The 13,166-nt window shown below is 39.6% G+C and overlaps 2 protein-coding genes across 2 annotated transcripts; both read left to right on the forward strand.

Annotated features, from left to right (window-relative positions):
- Positions 1 to 797: 797 nt before the first annotated feature.
- Positions 798 to 3,715, forward strand: c11h7orf78 (chromosome 11 C7orf78 homolog). Its single transcript, XM_072691306.1, has 5 exons — positions 798 to 864; positions 1,563 to 1,997; positions 2,091 to 2,175; positions 2,902 to 3,035; positions 3,393 to 3,715. The coding sequence occupies exons 1-5, from the start codon at positions 850 to 852 to the stop codon at positions 3,474 to 3,476; spliced, it is 753 nt and encodes a 250-aa protein (XP_072547407.1). The 5' UTR covers positions 798 to 849; the 3' UTR covers positions 3,477 to 3,715.
- A 1,354-nt stretch (positions 3,716 to 5,069) lies between these two features.
- Positions 5,070 to 9,024, forward strand: arl4aa (ADP-ribosylation factor-like 4aa). Its single transcript, XM_072690991.1, has 2 exons — positions 5,070 to 5,159; positions 6,941 to 9,024. Exon 2 carries the CDS (start codon positions 7,027 to 7,029, stop codon positions 7,624 to 7,626), a length of 600 nt encoding a protein of 199 aa, XP_072547092.1. The 5' UTR covers positions 5,070 to 5,159; positions 6,941 to 7,026; the 3' UTR covers positions 7,627 to 9,024.
- Positions 9,025 to 13,166: the final 4,142 nt, after the last annotated feature.

The following is a 13,166-nucleotide window of genomic DNA, read 5'->3' on the forward strand; positions in this document are numbered from 1 at the left end:
GAAAGAAGCTTTCTACTAGATTTTACAGCATTGCTGTGAGGATTTGATTGCATTCAGGGACAAGAGCGTTAGTGAGGTCAGGATGTTGGGTGATCACCACCCCACCTCATCCCCAACTCATTCCAAAGAAAACAGTCCCACTGCTCCACAGCTCAATGCTGGGGGCTTTATACCCCTCTAGCCTACGCCTGGCATTAGGAAGGGTGCCAATAGGTTTGTATTTATCTGCTCCAGAGAGTCCTGTGTCAGCAATGGGTGCAACTTAAAGTAGTAGTAAGGCATTCACCTGAAGAAGTGTCCACAAATATTTGGACTTGTGTAAGTTTAGTGGGGTTCAGGGGTCCCTAATATCCTAGCTACACCCCTGTCACACAATCAGTCTAAATCTGTAAATGTAATGGACACCTAAACACATTGTCCTCAGTGTGTCCTCAGTAATACTAATTTGGTAAGCTAAACTCAACAACATCTTCTGACATGCTAAAGGTCTACAGTGCAGAGCTGGGAAGAGTCTTCTGCCGCCCTCTAATGGTTCTCATCTGAAATTAGCCTAAATGGTGCTCGTGAACTGATGGAGGTGCTCATAATGGTGAAAAACACTAGCTACATGTCAGTTTCCTTCACTCGCACTTAAACTTGTCTTTGCACATGGTCGATGGTTAGGATTGGGACATTCCTTCATTTTCTTGACAGTCTCCCCACTGAGCCTTTCCCACAATTCTATTCTCTGTGTAGGGGCTCCAACCTTGAGCCTCCTAGCAACCTTTGTATTGTACTCCACGCCCCATGCTGTGCTTTGCTGTGCAGAAGCTTCAACTCCCCGCTCCCTAAATACTGCTTGACTGACAGATGCCTGAAACTGGGGTAGGTCAACTTTACTTTTAAAGAAATGACCTTGTTTGAGGTCCGCAGTCACTTTTTGGGTTAGAAAAATCTTTAGACTTATGGTCATTTGTAACTGACCAGGATTGGGTAGTATTCAGCATGAATAGGCCAATCACAAATCATTATCGTGTGTTGTGTATTATTGTGAATTTCGTATTACTTGAATGTTATCATGTGATTATGCACTGTCCAAATGTTTGATATGTCCAAATGTTTGTGGACACCCTTTCTAATGAAAGCATTCAGCTAGTTTAAGCTGCACCCATTGCTGACACAGATGTGCAAATGCACACACATACAGTTTGTCTAGTCCCTGTAGCGAGGTAATGGCAATAGAATAGGACTCTCTGGAGCAGACAAACATTAACCTATTGGCACCATGCCTAATGCCAGGTGTGGGCTAGAGGGGTATAAAAAACTGTGGAGCTGTGAAGCAGTGGAGCAGTGGAACTGTGTTCTCAGGAATGATGGTGCTCCATCCAATACTTTTGATGAGCTGAGGAGGTGGGGTGGAGATCATCCAACATCCTGACCTCACTAATGCTCTTGTTGCTGAATGCAATCAAATTCTCACAGCAGTTCTCCAAAATCATTCTTTTATCGTAATGGTTCCATGTTGTTTTTATTGCTAAGAACATTTCATTGACACTCAATGTTTTTCTGCTGATTGGCTCCAGGATAGCATGCAAGCAACAATGGGTTCTGCACATATATTGGATTCAGGAACATCCATTCACTTCAACAGAAAGCTTCTGTTCTCAGCCAATCAAAAATTTATCTCCACCCGTGGCCATAGGCTGGTCCTTCTGAATACAACCGCCAGTCAGCCTGACTTGTGGAACATAAAGCCTCCCGACTTCAGCCTGAAACTGTACAGGTCTATAAGCTTGCCACGGATTAAGAAGAAAACCCTCAACCCGGCCGTACTCAAAGAGGGTTTGCCAGAAACATCTCCAGTTGTTTTACCAAACCTGGAAAAGAAGATGGAAGAACCATCATTTATCACCTCATATAAACCACCTGGCCTCCTGGAGTTAAAGCTACTGTTTGTGAAGTCCGGACAGTTTCCTAGCGCTCCTTACAAAGACCCAAAGCTCCACGATTTCAGACCTGTAAGTTCAGTGTAGTCTCTACTCTAGTGTACCACACTGACACTAGATGGCAATGTTTAAGAGCATTTGATCTGGGTTTCTGTTTGACTGCAGTGTGCTGAAGACCTGCCTGATATGGTGACCACCATTGAAAAGGATCCTGGAAATTTGAACTTTAAGTCTCAGTTCTTGGAAGCAAGTAAGCTTATTTTTCCCCCTAAGGATCTCATATCATATGTTAGCAGAGCTTTAAATGAAGTGGTTCACTGAAAATCAAATGTATCTAAAAGGCTAATGATCATCAGTGTATATTGAAGCCTACCATATGGACAAAGGTTTGGGACACTTGCTCAATCATGGCTTCTTCCAAAATCAGGGTTATTAAAATAGTCTATCCTGGTGTAACTCTCTGTACTGTGCAGATAAGTCTTTCTGCTAGATTATGGAACATTGCTGTGAAGATTTTGATACATTCAGCAAGAAGAGTGTCAGTGAGGTCAGGATGTTGGATGATCACAGGCCCACCTCATCCCCAACTCCCCAACTCATCCCAACTGTATTGGATAGAGCAGCATCCATCATTCCAGAAAACACAGTTCCACTGCTCCACAGCTCAATGCTGGGAGGCTTTACACCCCTCTAGCCCAGGCCTAGCATTAGGCATGTTGCCAATAGGTTCATGTTTATCTGCACTAGAGAGTCCTATTATATTGGCAGAACTGTAGCTGAAAGCATTCATTAGAAGAGATCCACAAAAATAGTGGCCATATAGTGTATCCTGCCAAGGCTGGACATTTAGGGTAAGGGGGAAAATGGTGAAATTTGAATTTAACAGTGAACACTGCTTAAATATGAATTCAATGAATTCAGTGAACAACAGACAGGATAAAAAGACTCATCTCAGATTTATGATATTAAATAACAGGAATTGTTGAACCAAGGCTTCCACAGACGATGGAAACAAGGAAAATGAACACCTTCAAACCAGCAGAACCCAAGTGGGATCCCAAACTCATGCTGCCGAAGTCCCCTTGGCCACCTAAGTCAGCTTCATACACAGTGAGTGGAGTATGTGCTTGAGTGCACTGAGCACAGACTGTAGATCACAGTTCATTCATTATTTAAACACATAGGCTCTGAAATCAACCAGCTACTACATTGTGAATGAGTAAAGTGCAGGTACTTGATTAACGCATAGCTCGGATTAATTATGAACACCTAGATTAGAGATGTGGGTCTACCTTGGACAAACTTCTCACCGTCATCCTTTATTTAATGTTGTGTAAAGCATAGCCAAGTCAGAAGGCCAGAGAGGACATCAATGTTTTTGTAACATTGTAAGAAGTCAACTGCAGCACTCTATAAGAGCTGCTTTGCCTTGCGATGATGACTCTCATATTTCTCCTCTTTTTGCAGAGGCATCGGCGCAGGAGAAGGGTTCACAGCGCTTTTCTGGACCGCTTGGAAGAGAAGCTCAGCAGGTCTTGGATGAAACAATAATGTTTACTGATGAAGAACATATGTTTTTCAGTCATCTCAGACAAAATCGTTTCAAAGATGAGCGGCTGATGTATTGTCTTCCCAGTGGTCCTACAGTGGTCTTTGCTTTTATGGCATGGATATTATCCTGCATAACAGAAGGGATAGAGATGGTCAAATAGAATATCCATAAACAAATGTGGTCAAATTTTTACTAACTAAACACCACTGATTAAAAACCTATTGGAAATGACTTATAACCAATGTGTTTATTTTAATTTGTTCACATACAACCTGCCAGTATAGGCTTCACTCGTTCCCTCAGTCCTATATATTGGTCTCTTTTGTAAGCAGATATCAAAACAGTGCTAAAATGTAAATAATAATAATAATAATAATAATAATGCTCACAGTCTTTACAGTCATTTCCAAGTCTTTTACAGAATCCACAGGTGGGTCCTGACCTTTATTACACACTGAAGAACATATCAGCTCGCTTGCAAGTAAATTATGACACTAATATACAAAACTAAAGATACACAAAATTATTTAGTTGAAGTAAACATTATATAATATATTATAAAATATATCGGCATAAGCATAACTACAGTAATGTACACACAATATACACACAGAAGACAAGTATGAGACAGAATATAATCTGAGAAACAATATATATATATATGTATATATATATATATATATACAAATATATATATACATACAAAATATATTGATAGACAGCCTTTGTGCTGTGCCTTTTATGAGCCTTACATAGGCTAAAATAGCTGGGATTTTAAATGTTGTAAAAATGCTTGGCACATGGTGCAGTGGATATAGTCATATTTTTGTGAAAAAGGCACGAGCAACACCTTATATTATGTTTACCTTTATGTGTATATATATATATATATATATACATACACAAATAGTAGATATATATCTTAATATTTTACCTCACCCATAAAGATAAGCATTATTATTAGTATATTAGTACTAATATTTATATATATGAACATACACAAATAGTAAACATATATCTAATATATATAATATTTTACCTCGCCCATAAAGATAAGCATATATTACATTATTAGAATTATATTATGTTTACCTTTATATATATATATATATATATATATATATATATATATATATAGTATGAACATACACAAATAGTAGACATATATCTAATATATATAATATTTTACCTCGCCCATAAAGATAAGCATATATTACATTATTAGAATTATATTATGTTTACCTTTATATATATATATATATATATATATATATATATATATATATATATAGTATGAACATATGAACATACACAAATAGTAGACATATATCTAATATATATAATATTTTACCTCACCCATAAAGATAAGCATATATTACATTATTAGACATTATTATTATAATAGGACATTATTATTAAATAGACGTATTATTATTATTATTATTATTATTATTATTAATATTATTATTATTATTATTATTATTAATAAGGCAGTTCAGCCCTTTGTAACTACATGACTGGCCTCTTGCGTCACCGCGTGTCCGCCAATCATTTCAAAGGTAAACACATGAGCGGATGCGCGTCCGCGGTCGAGTCGCTTCAGTGTGGTCGGAGCGGTGCTGCGGCGTGGAGGCGAAGAGCTGGTCTCTGAAAACTTTTCACCCACAATAAAAGTTCCTGTGGTGAGTGGAAAAACAGTCCTTCATTTGTGACTTCCTCTTCTTAACGTCCTGTTGCGGCTCATTCAGTAAGACGCGTTGTGGCGTTAGCTGGTGGACCCCGGAGATCGTTAGGCTGGTCGCTCTCCAGCTCGTCAGGGTAGATAGTTAGCTCGCACTAGCTTAGCGTTGCGATGTAATTGTTCAGGGTGATGGCTGACTAACTTTAAATCTTTAAATCAGTCTAAATACAAGATACACACGTGTTGTGTCAGTACGAAGCTAGCCAGCCAGCTAACTAGCAGAGTATTTCAACGCAGTTATTGTCAAACGCACGTTGCCCCCACTGAGCAAGTCTTGGGTGAGTGAGTTATCTATCTCTAACTAGCTGCTATAGGTTAGTGATGATCCGTGGCTCCTTCTGCCATGTCAGCAGGTGAGATGATCCCTAATCCTGAATGTAGGTATCCAGGTATTCAGGTATATGCTGAATTAAGGTAAATCCAGTCCTGCCAACTGCTGCAGTTTATTTAGCTGAATTTGAGATTCAGTTTGGTCCAGTCCCAGGTGGGCCAGGCAAGGATGGGGGTAATGGGTAAGATAAGATAATCCTTTATTAGTCCCACAGCGGGGATATTCTCGGTGTCACAGCAGAAAGGGATAGCCAGACACTCAGTTACAAAAACGTAGATAGATTACACTATACAGGAGTTACTTTAGGGGCAGTGGTGGCTCAGCGGTTAGAGCGCCGGGATATTGTGGGTTCGATTCCCGGGCTCGGCAAGCTGCCACTGTTGGGCCCTTGAGCAAGGCCCTTTACCCTCTCTGCTCCCCGGGCGCTGGAGTTGGCTGCCCACCGCTCTGGGTGTGTGTGTGTACTCACTGCCCCTAACACATGTGTGTGTGAGTGTGTGTTCACTACCAGATGGGTTAAATGCGGAGGACACATTTCGCTGTACACAGTGACACCTTTACCTTTACCTTGCGCACAATAAATAATAGAAGTATTTACAGGTTATTTACAGGTAGTGGCTGTCATACAGGGGGGCAGGTTCGCACCATGTCCAGACTGTGAGTAATCACTGAGATCTGGAGGGACGACTGTAGGAAAGTTGATAAGTAGTCTGATTCATCTGGAGATTAGTTTAGAGGGAAACGAGGGATGGTTCAAAACAGAATCAAGACTCTTCATTCAAAGTACCTGGAGAAGCTGGAGTACCCAGAAGTACCTGCACCAGGTTTCTCTTGGTGCAGAGAAAAAGTACAGTACGATAAAAGTAGCACTCTTGGTACAGTAAACGTAGCACTCAGAGGCTCCAGAACAGTGTGGATGAACTTCGGGGATGTTGGTGGTCAGGAGAAGCTCCGTCCACTCTGAAAGTCCTACACTCGCTGCACAGACGGTTGTCAAACAAACATAAAACATTAAAATGAATATTGAAAAAATATCCTATTTATGTGTTTGTATATGTAGAAGCAAAGAATATAAAATGGGCAGTGCTGAGACAAACTGCAAGTAAAAGGAGGTGCAATGGAGATAGCTGGCTAGTATAGATACAGTGAGTACTGTAGTTCTGAGGTACATACAGTACAGAAATTCCAGCTCGATAAAGTGCATATGTGTACTGACTACAGTAAGGAACATGGGAGAGGCTCTTGGAAATATAATGGAAATTCGTGAGAGGGCAAGTGTGCAGTGAGATTAGAGCCAATTGCGTGAGTCTCACGGCCAGTGCTAGTACCTGTTATTTGTGTCTGTATATCATTGTATGCAGAAGTGACCTTCTTTCTTTCTCTTTCATAAGAATCTCTGTGAGCATGAGCAGCAGCAGTGATCTGGGTAAAGATATGGATCTTCACTGGTTCATCTGATACCACACCAGAGGACAAAATGGGGAACGGAATATCAGATCAGTCTGCCATGTTTTCAAATCTTCCCTTTTTCAAGTCTGTCCACATTGCTATGTTGGGTCTGGACTCGGCAGGGAAAACCACTGTGCTCTACCGACTGCAGTTCAACGAATTTGTGAACACCGTTCCCACTAAAGGATTCAATGCAGAGAAAGTAAAAGTAGCACTCGGAGGCTCCAGAACAGTGACTTTTCACTTCTGGGATGTTGGTGGTCAGGAGAAGCTCCGTCCGCTCTGGAAGTCCTATACTCGCTGCACGGACGGCATTGTGTTCGTAGTGGATTCGGTGGATGCTGAGAGGATGGAGGAGGCCAAGACAGAACTGCACAAAATTACACGTTCCTCAGAGACTCATGGTGTACCTGTGCTGATTGTTGCAAACAAGCAGGACCTTAGGCACTCTCTTTCCACAGCAGAAATTGAGAAGATGCTGGCACTTGGAGAACTGGGAGCCAGCACGCCGTGGCATTTACAGCCAACCTGTGCCATAATAGGTGATGGTCTGAAAGAGGGACTGGAAAGACTCCATGATATGATTCTAAAGCGGAGGAAAATGTTAAGACAGCAGAAAAAGAAATGAATGGGGAACCAAGTATTAAAAATGCAAGCTTATATGAAGTATATATCTCTGAGTTTTATCAGTTTGACAGACTGATGTTATGCTGATTATTAAAACCCATGGTTTTCTTCTGGATGCCCCTATTAGACTATGGTGGAGGGGCACTAAAGGCAGAGCTTATGGCTGTAAAACTAGTGCAAAGTCAATTACATGGTATTTTTTATGCTTTGTGAAGAGGAAACTATCTGTATATACCCTACTTGAGAAGTGCAGGTCTTTCTGAAACCTACTGGATTAATGTGTTGAGGAAATGTAAATAATGAAGGTGTGTTAGTCATGAGAACAAATGTATTTGAGGAACTGAAAGATTTTTGTGTGTTAAGGTAGGCATGAGAATACTGAAAGACAGCTAAGCAACAGGAATCCAGGTCAGCTGCTTTAATTCACTGTATTTTAATCTTGTAAAGTTTTTACTTTTCCCAGAACATGCTCTGTCCTACTTTTCCTGTCAGTGTCTAGTTTTCTCTATTCTTTGTAACTAAACCAGTTGTTTACAGCACTTTAGATATGACTTATTTGAATGATATTGAGTCTGGCCTAATATAATAATATTAGTCTTAATCTAAAATATGAAGCTTGAAGGAAACTTTCTTCTCACTGAAGTCTTTGGTCTGCAATACATATGTATCTGAAGTAAAAGCACATTTTAATAAATGATATCTGTATATTGGTATGTGTGCATGTGGGTTGTATGTGTAATAAGTTTAACGTTTGTATATGTCTGTGCCTTTGGCGTGTTTTACCGCCACACCCGTATTGACCAGTGCTCTATGGAATTCACTGGTCAGGTGAATACAGGTTACTGCTTACACTGAGACATTACCTGTGGACAATTTCTACACTTGTAGGAATTGCTGTCTCGGCTTGAGGCCTGACTTTCTCTCTGGCTCCAGAAGGTATTATGAAGGCAGTAGACCTGATTTCACCATCCTCCACATTAATGCTAAAATAATGAGGGTAGAGGAAGGGGGGTTGGTGAAAAGCTGGGTTCAGATGCTGTGCATCACATGGTTTCCTTTGTTCCAGCTATAACCCATAAATCCAAAGTGACAAGGCCTCTTCCCTCTTTTCCACTTAGTAAGAGGTGCAGTAAGAGTGAACTAGGACAGTGACTGACTTCCTTTCCCACACACATTTCGCTGATAGACACAAGCTAGTGTCACACCTGTTTGTTTTGGGGGTTTTATTACCGTCATTATTCGTTTATGTGTTTAGGTGCTTTGGCAGGCCTATTTGCTTTTGCTTTTTTACTGTTACAGTTAGTATATATTTATTATATAGATTATATACCACACAAAAACCAATAACTTTTTCACATTTTGGGCCTCGCAGATGTTCTATACGTTGTGTCATAATTTCATGATGGCTGAAACAATAGAAATGCTGTATAATGACTTGGAATAAAAGCTTTTCCATGCATTTAATGCATTAAAAATATTTCTGTTTGTAGAGCTAAAAAAAAAAACAACAACAAAAAAAAACATTGCATGAGTTTTGTACTCACACAAACCCTGTCAGTTTTTTTGTGGTCTAATCTGCGTCGCCTCATTAGAATTATAAAACATTTTGTACATTTAATTTCTGAGAAGAGTAAAACCTAGTTAGACCTTGTTCACATGACAATTATCAGGGTGGTCCGAGGGTGGACCCGCATTGGTGACCTTATCAAGCCAATGGGCCGATATATATTCACTCTCTGGGTGGGTCAGTGCAACGGCAAACTGACAACCAACTGCCTGTAACAAAATTGCAGATGCAGAACTTTTTTATATATATTTACAAAAGAATGATGCCAGCTGTGTGTTTAATGCGATTAGTTTATTAGTTTACATTTCGCTTATTGCTTATTGATAATAACTGGGCAGGTTCTGTGGGTGTTGCTTGTATTAGCATTCGTTTTCTGAGTTAATGTAGAAAAGTAACCTGTTTCCTATGTTTTTTGGCTTTGCACCAACCTTACCACTCTTACTTATTCTCCTGTGGTTCACTTCTGTTTATTGGTTTGCTTTGTTGAATTAGTACTTTAAATTAGCTAGTAGCTAATGTAATTGAAATGGTGCTATTTTAGTAACAGTATGATTAACAAAAATATGTGAACTCTCTGACTTACACATCGCACGTGTTACCTGAATCTGTTTAACTAGCAACAAGTCAGTGTTGCATTTTACCCCATGTTAGTTCTGCCCAGCTCTCCCCTATAGCTTAACGTTTGACCCAGAAGACTGAATGTGATAAATTAATAATACACACTTTCTCCTTGATAATTGTCAAGAATTTCTCTTTTTTTCAGAACAGAATACATGTATGACTGTGGCCTCAGTGGCCTGTTAATTGCACCAGCTGTATCTGCACTATTCCTTGTGCATAACCCTGACTGCAGAATAGGCCACAGAACTGCATTCCTTAACACTAGGCCTCAGAATATTTCCCCTACATTTCCCATTGTGGATCCGCATGTGGACAGACTGTACTCTGTGCTCATTCTGTGCCCTCGCTTCATTGTTCACGCTTGCTATTGGTAGAATTATTTCCCTTTGTGAAGAGACGAAGCACATTTACATCTGAATCGCTCTCTCTCTCTCTCATCCTTTGAAACATGAGCCATGAGAACTATGCCACATGTGGGGAGAGGCTGCAGTGAATGCTCTTCTGTTCTATATTCAGACAACTTTCTCTATTCCAGAAGTGCAAAGTGCAAGTTTGGATTGATTTGTATTGTTGTGATAAGTCATTTGGACCTCTGTCACCTTTAATTTTGCCATATGGGTGGTATAAATTTTTAATTTTCACCCAGTGATTAATTAGAACCCCCCCAACACCCAGCAGGCCTGCAGAACAGACTGTAATCGCCTTGGTTTTTAATCCTTGTGCAAAGGGAATACAATCTACAGTCTATTAGTGCCCGTAGATAGGGGTTGGCAATGATGACATGATGTTAATGATAAACTGTCGTGGTAAGCTTTTGCCACTGCACTGGTGAAAAGAAATAAGCGCTGAACATTTATTATTATTGATATTTAATGTAAGGTGCATTCTCTCTGTGTATTAATATAGAGATAATTGTGTATATTAGTTAAGAAATAGTACTGTGTGTTTGATATATAATGAAAAATTAAGATTTTGTTCACAACTGTTTAGAAAATATTCATTCAAATCCCACACAGAGCACAGCTGACCCTGCTGTCTTACAACAGGTGAAGTGAAAAACACTGATTATCTTCATCTACAGTGGCCTCTGTCAGGGGGTGGATACATTAGGCAGCAAGTAAACAGTCCGTTTCTGAAGGGGATGTGTTACAATTCAGCCAGGACAAATGGGCTAAATTGTGATGGCTAGATGACTGAAGTCATGAGTCAGAATATCTCCAAAACATCAGGCAGGTCTTGTGGGGTGTTCCTGATATGCAGTACCAACCAAAATTAGTCCAAGAAAGGACAAACTAGGAATCATGGGCTAAAATACCCCATCTCACAACTTACAGGAATTAAATAATGTTATGGCTGATCGATGTTTTTGCCATATTGCCAACCCCTATCTGTATTTTTTTTTTTTTTTTTTTGATGTATAATTGAGTTACAAACAGTCACCCAAAATGTATTTCATAAATACAGACCAATGTGCTCAAAACAACATCCAGGTTTTCACTAAGTTTGCATAGACTTATCAAAGTGGTTTCAAGCAGTATGACCTTATTATATACAGAGTGGATAGCTTTTATATATATATATATTGGTATCCGAAAGCAGGAGCCAGATACCACAAAGGCCTTCAGAGGTCTTGTGGAGACCCCATACCTCGAATGGTCGTAACTTGTTGTGGTGGCACAAGGGGGACCTACTTAATATGAGGCAGGTGATACTAATGTTATGGCTGATCAATATTTTTGCCATATTGCCAACCCCTATTTTAATTATTTTTATTATGTGTAATTAAGTTAAAAACAAAAGGTAGAAAATGACCACACAACCATTTATTGAAGAGAATTTTATCACTAGCATTTGAAGGGATGCATTTAGAGAGGGCAGTAGTTTAGGTTTGTACTTAGTGCTCCACGATATAGAAAAAAACAATGCACTTTGCAATTATATAACTATAAATGACATTAAAGACTGACCAAAATAATATGCTGATTCATCTCAAAACTAAAATACTGAAAAATCTGCGGTAGGTCAGGATACTCGAAGTACTCAATAAAGCATTCTGTTATTGTTTAGAGGCTCATACACACAATACACTATATGTCCAAATGTTTGTGGACACCCCTTCTAATGAATGCATTTAGCTACTTTAAGTTGCACCCATTGCTGACACAGATGTGCTAATACACACATGCAGCTTGTCTAGTACCTGTATTATTAAAATGATTATGGGGTAGGGGTCTCTGATGCCCCCCCCCCCTTCACTTTACTATAATAATAATAATAACTGACATGGCTTTTTTTGTACACAACAGGTTGTTTTGCTAGCAGTGTTCTCAGAGAAACACATGACTAGGTAAAGAGCATTTGACTTGAGCAGACAAGGAAATGATTTCCCCTGTAATGTTTGTCTCACAGTCAGCCTCCAGGATGGGCAGAGGTGGTGTGATGCGGGAACAGTGTCAGGGGTGGATCTTCAGGTTTCTTTGGAAGAATTGCGAAACACCTGTATGTTCAGTAGAGCTTCTGCACGCTGAATGCAGCTGAAAAGCTGAAGAAACATTCTGTGTATCCTTGGATATTTTATAATTTAAATCTAAAGAAGTATCTAAAAAAAGAAGTAGACTTGGGTGGTACAAACCTCAGTAGTGAAACTGTGCGGGACAAAATCCTGCAAGGGTGAGTCTTATTACAATGACTGTAGCTATTCTATGTCATGAAAAGCAAGTCAGCTTACAGAGGAGAAACAAAGAGCGCTCTTTGCAGCTGTGAAGTTTCCAGTCATCCACTGGATATCCAGTCTTCCAGCCCTTCTGGGACTTTTTTCTTTCGTTTACTTCAGCAAATACTTTTTTTCCAGTGAACCAGGTGCTTCCTCATGAGGAAGTCTGAGGTGTCTCACTCTCAAACACTGTGAAGGATATAGCACTCGTTAGCAGGAATCTTGCTTGACTGGGTAGATGTCCTGATATGATAGGCTCTATAGAAAATGCTCTTCTTTCAAGTCAAAACAGAACAATTGTGCCACATCAGCAGTTTAGGACCTCTCTAAGGAATAAACATTAAGTACCATTAGATCTGGAAACTTGGCCCAATGTCCTGGAACGTTAGGTGATGGTCAAGGGTTTTTACTTCATGAGAAAGATAAAGTACACAATACAGTGTACACAATTTTACACTTAGCCCAGATGTAGACAATAAGCCAAGACATGTTTGACAACTTAACTTTTTTTTAGCTAGACTTTTTTTTAGTTAGACTGAGACTATGAGGCTAACACTGCTGTTAAACACTGCAATACTCACCCAAAATGTATTAATAATAATAATAGTAATAAATACCCACAACCAATGTGCTCGTAACC

Source organism: Salminus brasiliensis, chromosome 11, assembly GCF_030463535.1.
Source record: "Salminus brasiliensis chromosome 11, fSalBra1.hap2, whole genome shotgun sequence".
Classification (NCBI taxonomy): Eukaryota; Metazoa; Chordata; class Actinopteri; order Characiformes; family Bryconidae; genus Salminus; species Salminus brasiliensis.